Source organism: Lutjanus erythropterus, chromosome 8, assembly GCF_056507025.1.
Source record: "Lutjanus erythropterus isolate fLutEry1 chromosome 8, fLutEry1.hap2, whole genome shotgun sequence".
Classification (NCBI taxonomy): domain Eukaryota; kingdom Metazoa; phylum Chordata; class Actinopteri; order Lutjaniformes; family Lutjanidae; genus Lutjanus; species Lutjanus erythropterus.
Window position 1 is genome coordinate 19,517,453 of NC_139324.1, and position 18,452 is coordinate 19,535,904.

At 39.6% G+C, this 18,452-nt stretch overlaps 1 protein-coding gene across 1 annotated transcript; it reads right to left on the bottom strand.

Moving 5' to 3' along the window:
• Positions 1 to 3,164: 3,164 nt before the first annotated feature.
• On the bottom strand, positions 3,165 to 6,342 carry fzd5 (frizzled class receptor 5). The gene has a single exon (XM_084724824.1). It carries the CDS (start codon positions 5,557 to 5,559, stop codon positions 3,817 to 3,819), a length of 1,743 nt encoding a protein of 580 aa, XP_084580950.1. The 5' UTR covers positions 5,560 to 6,342; the 3' UTR covers positions 3,165 to 3,816.
• Positions 6,343 to 18,452: the final 12,110 nt, after the last annotated feature.

Below are 18,452 nucleotides of genomic sequence, written 5' to 3' on the forward strand. Positions count from 1 at the left end.
AGTGTCTTGGTAGACAAAATAACATGTCAGTAGGTGAATGAATGGTGTTCTGTTGCATTGTATTCTGGTCTGTGAGGTTACTGTCAGTAGAGAGAAGTCCTGTCATCCAGTGGTTTCAAGATGGAGGATGGTGCTACCAGCAAGTGACCACCAGTATGGCATCGTGTCCGCAGGAAGCAGTGGCATATTTCAGGAAAATTGGAGCCTGCATGATGTGAGTAAGACTTTTTTTTTTCTCCAGAAGGACCAGTGTGTAAGCTTCACAAGAGTTTATTGGCAGAATATGGCAGAAATGGAATGAGTAAGTATGAATAAGTTTGTCATTAGTTTAAAATCATCTGAAAATAAGAATTTTGTGTTTCTTACCTGAGATCAGTGGTTCTCAAACTGTGGGGCAAACCCCACTGTTGGGGCATACAGCCACTGCAGGTGGGGTGTGGATGACGAAGATTAGGAGTATAACTATGTTTGAATCAATGTGATTTATGTAGGGTAAAAAAGAGTTTACTGGTGCTATTCCCCTGGCCTTTATTTCACTAAAACTTGCCCCTATCATTGTAAATCTTTTTGGCTTGTGGAGGAGGGTATGCCAGAAATAGGTTGGGAATGATTGCCTAAGAATGAGCATTTATTTCTATAGCTACAGCTGCCCAGAACAGACAAACCAAACGCTGGTTCTAGATGAGGCCTTTTGCTTTTTCACGAGTTTTGCAGCCATCAAAGTTTCTCCTACACACTTGGAAGGGGAGGGTGACATGAGGGGAGGTGAGGTGTTTGCAAACGGCAAGCTCACTGCTAGATGCCACGAAATCCTACACACAGTTTCTTTCGGGAGGAGATTGTAAATGATTTCCATAAATTTGATTTGTTTTATTTAGGTTCCTGAACGGTTAAACTTTCACTATGTGATGATTATAATTGAAAGTCAAGTCAGCTGTTTGTATAATAAACACTATTGGGTGATATATAATATAATATGAGCGCCTGTAGTTCAAATTAGATCAAATAACCGATATATCGGTTAATCAGTATTATCAGCCTGATATTACTCTCTTATCTATCTGTATGTTCTCCTGGGTGCCATATATGAAAACTTTAAGAGATGTTAATGCAGATTGTTTTTATTTCATTTTATTTTTATTTAGAGGCAGAATTTTATGTTTCTTTGATCCATTTTCTTAATTCATGTTTAATAATAGACCATACATTTATTGATCATTATTTGTAATAATTAAAAATAATGGTGAAAGTTTACTGTTTCAGTGCCCTGGTGTATATATCTATTATATTCTGTACGAGGAATATCTGCCTATAAATAAATACCAGAATTTCTTCACTCCCTAATGTCAGTATTTGCGTTGCCCCCAAAAATCCAGACTCCAAAAATGTACATTGACAGACTGATTCCACATCCTTATTCTTGCGCACTTGAACCACTGAAATAGAAAACTGTTGTGCTGCTCACACTAGAAACCTCAATAAAAATGTAAGTAAGTAGCGTTGCATACAAATGTGTCATGCCAGATATACAGAATCACACAGATGTCCATGAGACATGCACCAGTCTCAGAGCAACTCAGTTTAATTCCACAATAAGAATCAAAATCTACAATATTTTTTATATCCTTTGAGGAACTCTATCAATATCAAAGTAGATTTACAGTTCAACAAATAAACCTAAACGTCAGTTTTTACCAACATGTATTCATCATCACTCTTACAGTCACATTCACTCACGCAAATCAGTCTAATAAATTAGAGATATCATCTAGCATGTGGACACACAGTAGTCTAAATAACACAACTGGCCAACAGCACAGTGAAAACAACACAGACCATCACAACAAGGAGGAGAAAGTGGAAAATAATAAACTTTAAATATGGCTGCAAACAAATCATCCACATGAGACCACAGATCCCAGCTGAAAAGATTTTGTTCCGAAACTAAACTGATTCATATTATGTAGTTATATGCAACTCTGTACAGATTTTAGTGACTTTAAAATCATTAAAACCAAAAATACATCAAATTGTCCCAATAGAGTAATGTATAAAAACAATATAATAAGTAAATATGTTTGACTTTCACCACTTTTACACAATAACTTGGGCTCCAACTAAATAATATTTTCATTAACAACTGATCTGCCAATTATTTTCTTGACTCACCGTATAGTCTATAAAATGTCAAAATATTATTAAAAATGCTCATCACATTTTTCCGGAGCCCTAAGAGTCTTCTTGTTTGTCCAATTAACAGTCCAAATCCCAAAGACTCTTCATTTACTGTCATAAATGAGAAAGAAAAGCGGCAAATTGATTAATTTAAGAAGCTGAATCTAGCAAATGTTTGACATTTTTTCTTGAAAAATGACTGAAAGGATTCATCACTTATAAAAATAGTTGGCAACTAATTTTCTTTATATTGACTGGTCAGCTAATTGTGGCAGCTCTCATCTATAAAATGTCACAAATTCTCCTGTCACCTAGATGACATCTGCAGGCTTAACTAGTTTTCTCTAACCAGCAGTCCAAAACTCAAAGATATTCAGTTTACAGTGTCCCTTAAAGTGAGAGACAAGGAAATTCTTACTTTTGAGAAGCTGATTTCTGACACTTTTGCTTGAAATGTTTTAGTAAAAAGTTGTTTTTCAAAACCGTTACCTTCTTAAAGTGAGGTCCAGGGACCTTTAGAGGTCCTTGAATTTGTGTTGGGGAGTCCACCGCAGAACTGTCAAAACAGATTCAATAGTAGATTTCACTGTAACCTATATTTCATGTCCTTTTTTGACTTTTTGGTACAAAATCTTATTCCACTGAGGGTCTATGGTCTATTGTTGGCCAGTGAGGTGTTCCCTGATGAGAACATAAAAGTGAGCAGTTCCACTGTGAACCAGCAGATGGGGGTAAAAGATGGTCAGTTTAATCCTGCAGTTTTGACCTGATCACTGCCCAGTATTTCACACAATATGGACAAAAGCAGTTCGATTTTCAAAGACAGACATCAGTGGCTGTAAGTTTGATGCAACCTAATGACAGATCTTAGAGTTCATAGCGGTATCCATGACAAGGAATTTATTCTTTTTTGTTTGTTTCCCAGGTGACTTCTTGAAATCTACACAAGGACAAATTTTCAGGGCTGAACACCAGAATTCACACTCAAACACTGACACAAAACAGCACATTTATGTCCAAGTTTATACAATTCAAATCAAGATTTGTTTCTCTGGTGTTGTACACTTGTGGCAGTGGCATTGGTTGTTTACATACTAAACATCACACTATACACCTAATTTTCTTTTTTCTTTTTATACAGAAAAATTATACAATATGTACATAAATAAATATGTTTTTCTTCTCAGTGCTCAGGACAAGCAGATATGAGGAAGCATGTGTGATTCCGTCATGGATCCATGCAACTCTGTGGGCTTTGAAGATGTTTTTTTCACTAAAATGTCAAGTTTGGTCAACTGTTTGAGCTCTGCCACGTAGAAAAGCAGTTTAGATTGTTGGAGACAGTGTTCACGAAAGTCGGACCCTCTATTAAATATTCTGTGTTGGATTTTCGTTTTATTTAAATTCCTATTGGCTAGGTTTAATTTTCCCTTTTTACACTCTGAATCTTTTGGTGCATTGTGTTTCATATTGTCACATTTTGTTTTTGTGAGAGCTGTAATTCAGAGCACAATGATGCACAAGCACCTTCTGATGTTTGTCCCCACTCACACAGTGTGTTTGGATACTTCAGTTTATTTCTGATTATCCAGAGAGGTGAGTGTTCAGACTGTATGAACATCAGTCACTGTGCCATCCTCTTCATATATGGGATGGTGCAGCTTTATGGTAGATTCCTGATGTCAGCCCAGTTCCAGTATGTCCAGTTAGAGCAGAACTGGCCTCACTGTACATGGAGGGTGGAGCAGTGGCTTTCTGCAGCCAGCAGGGGCAGCATCGAGCCACAAACCTCCTCCAGGACTCCAGGGTTTTTCCTGACCATATCCAGACTCCTGAGGTGATGCCCACCACTAAGCACATGAAATACTTGAGCATGAAGATGGCGTAGTCCGGGCCCACCCCTGAGCGCTGGCGCTCAGACTGGCAGGAGCAGGCCAAGGCTCGCTCCCAGCCAGGCCGGTAGTATTGCTCATAGACCAGGCAGGCCACCACAATAGTGGCGGGGACGGTGTACAGCACCGTGAAAAGTCCGATGCGTATCATCAGACGCTCCAGTTTGTCTGTCTTGGTTCCACCTTGCTTGATGATGCTCCTGATGCGGAAGAGAGAAACAAAGCCAGCGAGCAGGAAAAGTGAGCCAGTGAAGAGGTAAACCACAAGAGGTGCGAGTACAAATCCTCTCAGATTTTCCAGACTCTGGTTCCCCACGTAGCAGATTCCAGCCACAGGGTCCCCGTCCACCGAGCTGAGAGCCAGGACAACAATGGACTTGACGCTGGGGATGAGCCAGGCAGCAAGGTGAAAATACTGAGAGTATCCTGCGATTGCTTCGCTACCCCACTTCATCCCTGCAGCCAGAAACCAGGTGAAGGACAGCACCACCCACCAGATGGAGCTGGCCATGCCAAAGAAATACACCAGCAAGAAGACGAGAGTGCAGAGAGCGGGGCCGGTGGTGTCATAGAGGATGTACTGCTGGTCGCCACTGACGCTATTGCTGGTGCCACATGCCACTCGCTCATGACCGGCAACCAAGCGGATTATGTACCCTAAAGAGACGAAGAGATAGCAGGCAGCAAGGAAGATGATGGGCCTCTCTGGGTACTTGAAGCGCTCCATATCAATAAGGAAGGTGGCCACAGTGGTCAAGGTGGAGATGAAGCACAGCACTGACCAGAGTCCCACCCAGAAGCTGGTGAAGGCATGTTCGTCGGCTGAGAAGTAGGGCTGGTGGCAGGGCTGGGCGCAGTTAGGGACGGGGCCGGTGTGGACCTGGCTGTACAGAGCATGGGGCTCCCTCTTGATGGGGACCAGGGGTTCTCGACAGTGGCACTCCCGGTTACACTGCGGAGGGCTGGGGGGTCTGGTCCGACCTTTAGGCGTTGGCTTGGGGAAAGGTGGAGCCAGGGTGGTCGTCTCGCTGCTGTTCTGGTCCATGCACAGGATCTCGTCGCCCAGCTGAGGCAGCTGTTCACAGCTCATCCTCTCAGGCCACTCAAAGCCGTACTGACTCATCAGAGGAGAGCAGCCTCGTTTGGCTCGTTCACACACGGAGCGGCAGGGGGGCAGCGGTTTGCGGTAGTCCGGCAGGCAGATGGGGGTGTACATGCTGCACAGGAAGAAGAGCAGATCTGGAGAGCAACGGATCCGTACCAGGGGCCAGAACTGGTGCACCTCCAGCCCCACCTCTTCCTGGGTGTCATGGTTGAACTGGTTGGGCATGTAGGTCAGGTTGTAGCCGATGCCCCTGCACATGGGCACAGTGATGGGCTCACAAACCAGGTCCTTGGAGGCTCCTGACGTGAGATCAGGACACCTGAACAACAGCAGCAGCAGCAGCGGGAACACCGGGCTGCACGGTGTGTACCTCACCATAGACGCCATATAGAAAATAAATTATTTTAAAATGATTAATTTAGAGTCATTAAAACAAGAAAAATAAGAGTGTGGAGGAGGATGAAGCAGCTTCTTTTAATTTATGAGTGCATCTCGGAAACCTGGATGAAAACTTCCTTCTTCTGCTGGATAGATCACGATCAAAACTTCATTCTGCTCCAAGAGGAAAAAAAAAAGCACCTTTCAGCCGCTTAATGATTAAAACAAAACAAGTTGAACTCCTGATGGTACATCCAGTTTGTCCATAAAGGTCCTCTGCTGTCAATCTTTCACCAGAGCTCCTACCAGCATTATGGAGAAAGTTCATCTCCGGTGGTCACGTTCCAATAAATTTAACGACCCTGTAACATTTGTACCAGCCCTGTTTGCTCCCGGCAGGTCGCACACGCCACAAAAAGTCGCATCATGAGGCTCGGTGCAGGAACAGTAATAACTGTCCAGGAAACTGTGAGAAAACAAATTTAACTCTTCAGCAAAACGTCTAAAAGTGTCCGCTTCTCTGCGCCTGGAGCCCGATGTGTAAAATCCACTTGACGTCTCCTGTCGGGTTTATTCCATCAGTGACATGAAAACATTTGTCAGACACATGTTGGCTTCTTTTCAAAGTTTCACAAGTCTCACGTCTTACAGCCTTTGCGGGGAAACAAAATAAAACTCAGCAATAATAATCCGAAGTGTCCATTGAAAGTGAAAAACTTCTCCCGAGTTGTCACGTACAGCAGCAGCGTGCGGCTGCAGCCCTCACTGAGCCCCAGGACGGAATAAAGTCCGTCTGGAGCTGCAGCACCTCCTCATCACACACACAGGGACTGCTGCGTTCAAGGCCCGTCGGAAATGTTATCATGAGCGCGCAGAGGAGACTTCTTGTGACGCTTATGTGAGAAGGAAAATCAGGGTTTTCTATTAGTTCTTTCAACCCCATTTTATTGAAAAGTGGCTGCATGATTAGATTTACAACGACATCCTACAAACCAAAATTAACATATCTGACATGAAAGATGACACATATGTGACCACAAATTATTTACATATGATCAGTTGTGAATTATGATTTATTATACCCTCATTATGAATTATTAGACATCACCAATAAAACAAGTGTATTCTTTATATAAAGCAAATTAATACATTAGGACTACAATTAAAAAGTGAGGAGAAAAATTCAAAAAACATGGAATAGAACAACAAAATTAGGCAATTTATGGCACTTTAAAAGAATAATTTAAAAAAGAGAACAGGACACTGCACAGACACTGGTCCTTACTGCTGCAATTTATTTACTTCATGTGTCTGCAGGAAAATAACCAAATACATTCTCTTCAGTACTGTAAAGGTACAATTTGCATGGTACAATTCAAGTTGTTCAATATACTTTTGATATACTTGAGAATATTATTGTTTCTATATTTATTCTATGTTATATTTAAAATTGTTATTGAGGCATAACGCAATTTATTACATTTTTTGGCAATTAATCAATCAGCCATTTGTTTGAAAGCTATAATGTGTAACATTTCCACATTAGAATATGTAAAAAAAAAAAAAAAAAGACATATGTTATATATGTTGAGTTGTATACTTATAATCGCACGTTTCCAACAATGTTCAAACCAAAGAAATCCGTAATATATTCAAGGTAACAGTGTGTTTCCTACTAGCCCCTTGTTGCCATAACTTCCCAGGAAACACAGGATACATCAAGTGATGATAACAAGTCCCATAATCCAATGCTACTTCATGATATCATCAAACTACATCTTTTGTTATTGTATTAATGCAGTGGTTCCCAAACCTTTTGCCCTTTGCCCCTTCTGAAGCCAAAGAACGTTCATGCCACCACAGCACACAACTACTGTCAATCATTAACAATGAGTAACTGATAAACAACAACAACAAAAAAAAAAAAAACAGTTTAGGTTGAATTTTAATTAAATAAAGGTCTGCATGATAGCGTCAGTGTCGTGTTTGTTTTTATACCCTCATTAAATCATATTCATTCAACTTTGGTTCACTCTTTTTCTTCCTTAGTTATCCACACCCCCCTGCAGTGGGTCTGCACCCCCCAATGGGGGCCCGCCCCCCAGTTTGGGAACCACTGGTTATGTCATAGACCCCTAGCACCATATCTTAGCTAAATGACGTTAAAATGCTATGTGCGCCACCAATTGTATATACAGTAGTAACATAATCATAGCCCCAAAACCAGCCCCTGAAAAACTACTTTTGACACAGTCGATGTAGTGCTTGTCCAACAGTACCTGAACGCATCACGGAGTTGTATTTATGACTTCCTGCATTAGCAGGTAAGAGTTTTCCAGAAGAGCTTGAAGGTATTAGATGATGGATAAGGTCTCCCCACCTCTGACACTTTAACCAAACGACCACACACACACACACACACACACACACACACACACACACACACACACACACACACACACACAGGTGTACACACAACATTGTTTGATTTTTAATTGTGATGGTATATTCAGTTGCATTTGAACTAAGTCACATAACTTTTAACATTTTGTGAACATTCTTTGCTTACCTTTTGCTTAATCTAAAAACTGTAAAAGAAAACTGTATTTCTTAATTTATCATCCAATGTGTCCATTTGACATCATCTCTTTCTTTGTTTTCACTAGTCAAAATTGTAATTATTTATCAGCAATTTAATTCTCACTGGTGGTAATGTTCATTGTAGATCTACATTCATTGACTTCTAGATACCTAAAATTCAATTTGACAAGTCAAAATTAAATTATTGATTTGTCAGATGGGGATTGTTTTTGTAATTTCAGTAGTCTGAAATACAACTGTAACTAGTGAAAATTACATTGGTACTAGTAAAATTATATTTGATATATCTATCATTGCTTTTATAACAAAAAAGGAATTTTCACTAGTCAAAATGTCAATGTTGATATCTTCAACATCTGATAATATCAATATCTGATTTCTACTTGACACAATCCTTATTGATGTAGGTATTTTATTGTAGATATCTGTAATTATTATTACTGATAAAAAAGGATTTACTGATATCAGTAATTAATTTGACTAGTCTAATTTCTACATGCAAAAATTTGTAACGTCAAAATTAGTTTACAGATATATTAGATTAGCATTTTGACTTGTGTACAGTGTCATTTCCACTAGTGAAAATGAAATCACTGCTACTCAGCTCTACTGATCAAATGTTAACAGGGTTTACTCCCTGACTATATAATAGAGCTGAATAATGAATCAAAATAATTGAAAAATCTGTGGTGCTCAGTAACTGATATCATGACTCTGCTCTCTGTCTACACACACACACCACGCCATATCCCACGTCGGACAAAGGTCACAACGCTCTTCAGGGGACAAAGGTCTCAAAGGGTGTGTTTGAGAACGATTTGTCTTGGCTGATATGTTGAGCACACACACACACGTCTGATTTACCTTCGCTCAGGTTACTTTGATAAATAAAGCAAGCAGCGAGAAGTCCATGTGTAAAGCCTGGACAGCATCAATCTCTCGTGTATGCACACACACACACACACACAAACACACTCACATGTGTGATTACTTGTGGTGATTTTCCCAGGTGCCAGGCCTGTTTGACTAAGACTTAAGCAAGAACACAAAGGAGATGTGACCTGCATCCCTTCCTCATCAGGTAACCACAGGATGAACACACACACACACACACACACACACACACACACACACACACACTGGTACCCCTAAGGTTACATTACTTTATTCATGTTAATCTTAAACCTAAAACCAAGTCTGAGCCCTCAAACAGTCATTTTGAAGGATGACCAGAAAAAAAAAATTCCTGGCATCTCATAATCAGAGTCTGTAAGTCAAACATGTCCTCACATAGATAGAAGTACAAGAGCACAAATGCATACACAGTGCTGGGTAAGAAGTAAAAAATCATTTTATTAAACATCAACCACAAAAATGAACAAACTTAACTACTTATAACCAAAATGATTGAGGACAAAATGATCAAACCAAATCTTATTGTAACTCTCACCATCATGTCAAATGGTTTAAGATGGGTTGTAAGGCCAAACATATACTTGCTGTTTAACCATGCGTTTGCATTTGCGTATGCGTAGTGTTAATTTCTGACGACACACACAACCATCGCTCCAAATGGACACGGGATACGCAAGGAAGCCATGAAGCGTAGGGATGCGTAGGGGTGGGTATGCAAACATGTAATTAAAAGCAAGTATATTTCCAGCTTTAGATTTACAGGGGTTTATTTGCAGAATATGGCAGAAATAGATTAGATTATTCGTAAGTATGTTTTCATTAGTGTTCACCTGAAAATGAGAATCGTGTTTTTGGGCCATTTATATCTACAGAGGGCGCGGTCCTCTTCCACGAGCAAGTGGGAATCTTGCTATTTTATCCCAAACCATTAGCCTGGCATCCCCACATGAATTCAAATATTCACAAATGTGAATTAGTCTGGAACCTAATTAATAAGTTAAATTTCAATTTCCAAGGGGCATTATCAATGTGTGCAGGCCAAAATGCCTCTGGATGAAATTGGATAGATCAGTTGGTCAGTTTCCAAGCAGGGCACATAATGGTCACCGCTTGGTTGTGATCATATTACAGCCAAACAGTACACTAAAATATGTTTCTTAAAACCTTTTAGGTCCATTTTTGGTGAAGTGATCTGCCGCTGCAGAGGTCTGGTAAACTCTTTCTAACTTTAAGTTCACGTTCACACTTGTAGTCTTGAGTCCCAACTGACTCTGACTTAAGTGACATCAGTTTAGGTTTGATTTAACAGACAACACACTAGTGTTGTAATCAAGACCACCCAAATTGAGGCCAAGTCATGACTAAGATCAGTGTATTGAGACCAAGACAAGACAAAGACTTCAGGGAGTTGAGACAAAGTCAAGGCCATGGAAAAGGCAGGACGAGAGACAGTCGAGACCAAGCACTGCACTGGAGGGCTCAAGGGGTGGGGCAGGAGGGTCCTGGTGCCCCCATGTTTGAAGAAAATGCAGCAAAAGTGTCCTCTTGTATGGTAGATATAACATGATAAAATGCCGTCTGCGGTGCCCTTCCAGTGGATAAAACACAATCAAGTGGCCTCTAGTGGGCCCTTTCACTGGAGAAAACTTGGTGATGTGCCCTCTACTAGAGAAAACAAATTCTAACCGTAAGAAAAGTCAAGTTATTGATTACATTTGAAGAAGGATTTTTATATCCAATCACAGTAATGATGTTATCAATAAATTAAAGAATGCATGGGCAATTTAGTAATATCCCAGCACTTGTGGTCTGGACTAGACTTGAAATAAAATCCTGAGTCCTCTTTGTCTCAGAACAAGACATGTCTGAGTACAAATGTGGCCATTTCTGAGATCAGACCTTCAAAAAGTGTTCTTGAGACCAACGCCAGTCATAAATGCTACAACTCTACTGCAAAAAGCTCTCTGTTTATACTCAAAAGGCTTTATACAACTTATTTTTTTCTCATATGAAGTAGTACTCCCCTGTAAAGACACTTTGATGTTTATAAGTGGTGTCTTAAAGTTGTGTTCAGATGGGTCGCGAAAAGTTTTAACCTGTACTTGGCTAGCATTTCTGGGTTTTTTCTCTCTTTGTCGTAATGATGTGTCCATCTGCTTTGTGATAACTGGAGCATTTTGATTTTTTTTTAATCATGTTGGTGGTCTTTTCTTTGGTTAAATTGTTACGTCCTTGAGAAAATCTTCATCAAATTTTTATGCCTTTATTTGATACCTGACAGTGAGACAGGTAGGGAACACAGGCAGACAAATCCATGTCTGTTAGTGTCTCCACGTGACTTTCTATTGACTTGATGTAATCTTGCTGCCTCTAAACCTCCCTTTGTGTTCAGTCTGAACACACCTTTAGGCTATTTACTTACAAATGATGTAAACTTCACTACAGAACATTTTTCCAAGGCGTACTGATTGTGTTTTTTCACCCTCCCAGGCAGCCACTTTCATGTCAGCACTGCATGAAAACCAACATGCAGAGACTTGGAGCTTGTTTGAGTGAAGTGATCCATCACTGTGAACAAATATCACGTCTGCTTTTATTGTCAGAGTTGCGTTACTGTTGTGGTGCTCAAACTTTTTTTTTTTTTTACATCAATCTGTATTTACGTCTGGCTCTAACATTAATGTGATAGTGAAACTAACGGCTGCCTGGAAGGGAGGAAAAACACGTTAATAAGCCTAAAAGAGCACTGCATGCCTGGAGAATAACAATAAAGTGACCCACCTGTGATTTATATAATAATAATAAAATAAATAATAATAAAATTATTTCGACCATTTTTTATTGCCATTATTGTCAAGGACAGGACACAACAAGTACAAAGAGTGTCTGACTGTAATTCATGTGCTGCTTCATATGTTTTGCCTAACTTCACCATACAAATGGATATAATAATATGTATAATACTATAATATGTATAATTCAATACACTCAGGGGCTTTGCTGCTACAGCATCATTTGTACCAGCAGCCTATGGTGACTAATGCTAAGACTTGAGCTAGTCATGTAACTGACATTGACATTACCAGTTGTGGCTGCTGCTACATATTTTCTGGATAAACTAATCTCACATCAGGGTCCTTATAGTCACTGTTTTTGAGGTTTCAGTGATATCACATTATCTTTGTCGGCATGTTTGTTTTTCCTGAGCACTTTAAACCCGCAATGACTGATTTTCTTTGGCCACTCGAGGGGAGCAGAAACAGGCTGGAAACACAAGAGACGTATACCTTACAAATCTGATACAGCAAGTATATTAGCAAGCTGCTGATTTACGCATCCAGCAGTTACGGTCGTGTTTCTAATCACCTGATGAATGTAAATTGAATATTAACTCTCCTTTAGCTCTGTTGTTGGTCCCCACCAACATCTGAGTCAAACATCTGGCTCTCTGGTTGTGTAATTCATCACTATGTTCACCAACTAGTCGTTAACTATGTCTGTCTGACACAAAGGCAGTGTGCAGTGAGCTTTTTCACTGTGAGAGTGAGAGAGAGCTAAACTTAGCAAAACGCTAACAAACTGGCTCATATATAATCATCGTTAGTTAGCTAGTCACATCTGACAGGTAATATTAGCGCAACGCAAACTAACTAGCGCTAGTCAGCTATCGTTTTGCTAAGATTAGCTAACTTAAGATGTGATGATTTGTCATTTTTACAGGTTCCTTGGCAACATTTTAACCATTTTCAAAATTTATTTTTCTTATAACATCAACAAGCCTCATCTACAGCTTATGTTAAAACAGGGAAAAGGCAGTGAGAAAGTTGACTGAGTATCTGCAGTACCAGGAAGGTTGTCCAACATGAGCACAAAGTAAAAAGGGGTGGGATTTAGGAAGGGTTAATTGACACTTTGGTAATAATTAACTGTTGCAAAAGGACACCTGCACACTGTCTGACCTGGAATATATCATTTATTTGAGATGTTTTGGTACTAGACCTTCATCAGGAAAAATCTATAATAAACCGTAAAACGTGCATCTTCTGGAAGAGTTTTTGAGCTCTGAGGAGGTGAATGAGAGACCTCGAAGTATGTGAGGTGTTTAACTCTATTGTGGAACAAATTATGAGTGTTTGGAAGCACACTGAATTTACAGATTAATGATGTGGTTATCAAGTTTCTAATGTTTCTAACTTATTATTAAGTTTCTAATGGATGTTTTTTTTATGTTGTTTGTTTGTTTTACAGTAACACTATTCATGTGTCTACTGTGAATCCACTGCTGACGTAAGCTGCTGTCCTCCACGAGGGAGCAAGATCCAAACTTTTCAGAGCCATCTTTCAAGCCAGTGGTCAGTGTTCATTTTGGCATCTGATTTTGATCGATTGATTAGTTTTAGTCGAATTCTCATAATTAGAATTTTGTTAGTTGCTAGTTTTTAAGTCTAAGATGTATGTATACTGTATTTGCGCTTGTTTTAACCATAAAGTGTCACTTGAAGCACTGAATTGTTTATCAGTGCAGAAACTAAACTTCAGATTCTGATTCAGTCCAGAGATATTAGAGCCTTTTTGAAACAACATCTGTTCCTCTGTGGTTTTATTCCTCCTCCCTGTGGGCTCATACAGGTGTCTGCACAAAGCCTCTGTCTTACAAAACACACACGCACACGCACGCACACACACACACACACACACACAAATATTTCTCTCTCTCTGTTGATAACACAGTGACAAATGTTTAATGGTAATTGAATTAACTCATTAATCATTAACTGTTATCAGTTCTATTTGGATTTTAGTTTATTGTTTTGAGTTTTAATTTCTCCGACAAAGGTTCAGCTACAACATATTGACATCAGTGATAAGTGAACTCCAATCAGTCATGTTATGTCCCTCTATATACTGCAGGTATATTTAGATAGGACTGTACTGTGTAACCAAAGATTTCATTACAAAACTTCATTGGCATAAAAAATAGCTATTGATTTAGTTAGATTTGTTCAACATTGATTTGGGGCTTCAAAAATCAGGATAGATGGCAATTTATAAATCTTCTATTTTTCCATTTAAGGCTATAATATATAACATTTCCGATTGACATATTTCTAAAAATGCTAGACATGTTAAATATGTTCTTTTCCAACAATGTGCAAACTCTGAGGAATAAGATGTGTTTCCTGCTAGCCATTGTTAGCTAGTTTCTAGTTGTAACTAGACACGGGATATGTGAGTTTAATCAGCTTTAGCGGTTGTTTAACAATGAACATAACAACAACAATCTCTCGCTATTTCACAACATCATCAAACTACGTCTGTTGTTATCGTTTTAATTTACATATTGTATGTTTATGCCTCTGGTCACGGAGGCATAAAAACTATTTCTCAGGTGATTTGAACCCCAGCCTCCAGGGTGAAAGTCCTGCGTATGACACATTCATCCAACATAACCTCCTTCAACATGGACTGTCACTCTTTAGAGGAGCTGGGTGTAAATAGCCAAATAGCTGTTGCATGACTATTCTCACCCTGGTGCAAATAGATACTCTGTTTTTGTAAATACTCAGAAAATGATACAGAGTTTTGGTTTGCAGCTGATTAAACTGTTTATTTTAGGCTGTTGTGGTTCTGCGGGGGGTTTTTGGTTTCATGACCTCAGTATTTGTAAAGTCCTGGCTCCGGCCCTGCCTGTGAACTTGGAAAAAAACAAATTCATTCTGGTTTTTGCAGCTTCAGTGCCTTCCTGTGTGGACTGCGTTTAAGCCTGATGAGGACTTTGTTTTATGATTAATTGCAATCATAGAAAAACACATTTTAATAAAGACTTGATTAGAAAAAAAAGCAGTGAATCTACCCTTGAACACCGACAAAAGCACACAGACAATCTGCTCGGCTCAAACCTGCTGAAAGCTTGGACGTGGCCAAACGAGCCCCTGAACAACCAGGTCACTGGGAACACTGGGGCCCTGCCAGCTTTTGTGTCAGCTCGCTAAATGTCAGGGGGGCACTGTGAGTGTGTGTGTGTGTGTGTGTGTGTCAAAGCCATACACCCTCCTCTCATGTTGGGAGAGCAGAGGCCCAGTCCTTCACTCCTCTGTGACCGTTGTCCACCTCCCCCCCTCCTCCTCCTCCTCCCTGTCCTGTCTTTTTCTTTCCTCCGTCCTCTTTTTCTCCTTAAACTGTCTTTTGTTTTCATTTTCGTTGGCATTTCTGCTCCGTCGTTGTTCAGGTCCTAAATGAGTCTTGACTGGCCCGCAGGCCATTGGAGAAGCACAAAGGACTTCGTTCTACTCGCTACAGTTGATCCATTGTAGGCGTCCCACAACGCACTAATTGGCGATGACAATTAAGCGCGGTCGACACTCAGCTTCAATTTGCCCGCTGCTCGACATACATCACAGGCAAATGATTCAGCCTCCGAGCTCCCTGCTCTCTCAGACAATATGCATATTCACTCAGGCAGGTCTACATGCACCTTTTTATTCACATCAATCTGTTTTTTTTTTCTCAGCTCAGTTTGACAACCAGCCGCAAACAGACACGTTATCATTTGTCATCTGATATGGAAGTTCATTCTCAACCTCAGTGGTGTGCAAACCCGTCTCAACACAGAGACCATCTAGTGGCTGTTCTGGAGCTTGATATGATAAATTGGTGAATCTGAAATATCTTTTTAAAACACTGAAGTCGCACAAAAACACAATATTTCTCATTAAAGTGAAATTCAGATAAAATCTTAACATTTCTATTCCACTACACACAAGTCCCACAATAACAGGAAGAAACTAACAGATAAAGTCTGCTTTTTAATAATTCCACTTTTCTGCATCCTCCCTCACTGTGTAACCATCTGCCCCAGAATGTTGGTTCAACCAGAGATACATCACATCAGGAAAGTCATGGTACCGTTTCAAGGCCTGTGCCCCTGTGATGGTCTGATTCTTACTTTTTTTTTTTTGTTACAGATCTGTAAATGAAATCAAAGACACAGAATGGATTCAAATCCTTGAGCTGCTGTGTTCAGCATTGCTGGTTGACGTAAAGCAGGAGGCGTTCAGCGAGCGCTGCATGTTCACCACGTCTTGGAGTTTTAACAGTGAATGTTGAGGTAAGCGATTTGCCTTCTTTCAGTTTTGGTAGCAATTTGTCCTCCTTCTGCCCGGGACTGAAATATCTGTAACAACTGACAAAACAGTAACACTGCAGGTTGCATTAGTAGCTGCTTTGGACCTTTTGATCCGAACATAAGATGGAGTTCGCTGTTTTCCTCAGCAGATGGAGTTTGCCGTAGAAGTGTAGATGTTTACAATTAATTTTTTTGTAAGTTCTTTGTTTTCATGGCAATTAGTTGGACATCTGTTGACTGTGTTGTTGTGTTGCTCCTTCACAAAGGACTGCAGGTGTTGTCACATTCATTCTTATGGTGAAAACAGTGGTATAGTAGCATGCAGAGTTGGTATACCCTTAATTTATGCCCCAAGCAAAGGATATAAACATTGACATGTAAAAGTACTCTTGCATATTTAGTTCAAAAATGGGCCATTAATATTTGGAACATTGTCACTTAATATCTGCTGGCTGACTTCAGGGAGGAGTAATGATCATTATGAAACTACGGGCAGATTTTGCTTTCTCACAAACTAAGGGGTGAGACAACTACACAATTATGGATTTTGAGTGAACTATTCCTTTTCCCTTAGTCCATCCACACATGGAAATTTTGTTCACAACTCAAATATATTCAGTTTACTGTCATAGAGGAGTAAAGCAACTAGAAAATAGTCACATTTAGGAGGCTGGAATCAGAGTATTTTGATTTTTTTTCTTTAAGAAAATTACTCAAAGCCGTTAATTGGTTACCATAATAGTTGTCAATTATTTTAATAATCGATTAAAACTTACTCCACATAGATCATGAACACTTGTCTTGCCCTCTCTGGTATGACAGTGAGGTTGACGTACGATTCAGAAGTCAGGGCAGAATCTTTGTATATATGTCTATGAATACAATAGCAACAATTACCAGCCAGTCAGAGGCAGACTAGTGCAGGTCATGCCTTCGCCATCCTAGTAAAAGTAATTTGCAGCACACCTCTGAATAATGTGCATCAGAGGGGATTTAGGAGTGGCTACACATGATGCCAGTAATAAGCAATAAGTAAGCATTCTGTATACTGGTGTGTACCCTGAAAAAAAGGTTCAAACATTAGTTGAAACTTTTCAAGGCACTACTGCTGCTTAATCCACTTGTCAGTTGTCCATTCACATGCCCATTACATTCACTCATACCTTTGTTCACGTTTATATTTATTATTTCCATTTGTAACTAGAGCTATTAGCTAACCAATGCAAGCCAACACTACTGCATGCAATTCCCTAAATAACTATTTAACCAAAATAAACCAGCACCAAGGAATTTAAAGTCAGCAGAAGGTAAAGAAAGTCGGGGTCAAATGAAGATTTCTCCATGCACGATTCAAACACTTCCACTATTAAGAAGTTTGTCTTTATTGGCATCAGTGGCTAGCGGACAAATTTGAACAAAACCAGACAGGAGGAAAGGCTGATTAAATAAAAAAATCAACTTCCTGTACTTGCATAAGAGTTTGGCTGCGATGAAAACAAACAATGACTTAAAAAAAAATAACTTAAAAAGTGCAAACGAGAGAAGAGTTTCAGTCCAGTTACTCCGTTTAAATACTGTACAATATATTCTTCTCCAAACGCATCAAGTAAAAACATACTGCAATGATCATAATGTGCCTGCGACATAAAGAGCATTTTCAGTCTTGTAATCACAAACACTCCTGCTCTGATCTGACAAGCTGTAAACACAGTTCTTGTCAAAACTGGGTGTTGCCACTACAGTGAACATAAAACTGAATTTAGCATAGAGGTTAACGGGTAAAGCAGCTTTAGAATCATCTGGAAAACAGCTGGAACACATCACAAATCCAGATGGAAATGAAAAAAGGCAAAATTATGGGAAGGTCAGTAAAAAAAAAAAAGGTCAACTAAACACAAACTTCAAAGTTGCGTGAATGAACACACACATACTGCATAAAACAAAGAAATTAATACAAATTTTAAGGTGATCAGATGCACAAATCTACAGGTCAGCTACTGCAGCTACATGGAGGCAAAGTACAGACCTCAGCAGGTAGTAGGGGTCTTTTTTGTTGTTTCTTGTTTTGGTATTTTGTGCACCTAAATTAGAATTTCATGCTCTAGAATAAGCATCAATATACTGTAGCAATAGGTACTATTTGTCCCGAACAGTTTGGTACAGTATTTTGACTTTTGTACGCTGTGTGGACCAATTAACTCCTGACCGGGTGGAAAAACTGAAAAAAAAGATCCCTGAAACCTGCTGGGTTCTGTAGTAC

Bases quoted from the DNA above. Each gene is read 5' to 3' on its own strand.
- fzd5 (XM_084724824.1), bottom strand. From the start codon at position 5,559: ATGGCGTCTATGGTGAGGTACACACCGTGCAGCCCGGTGTTCCCGCTG.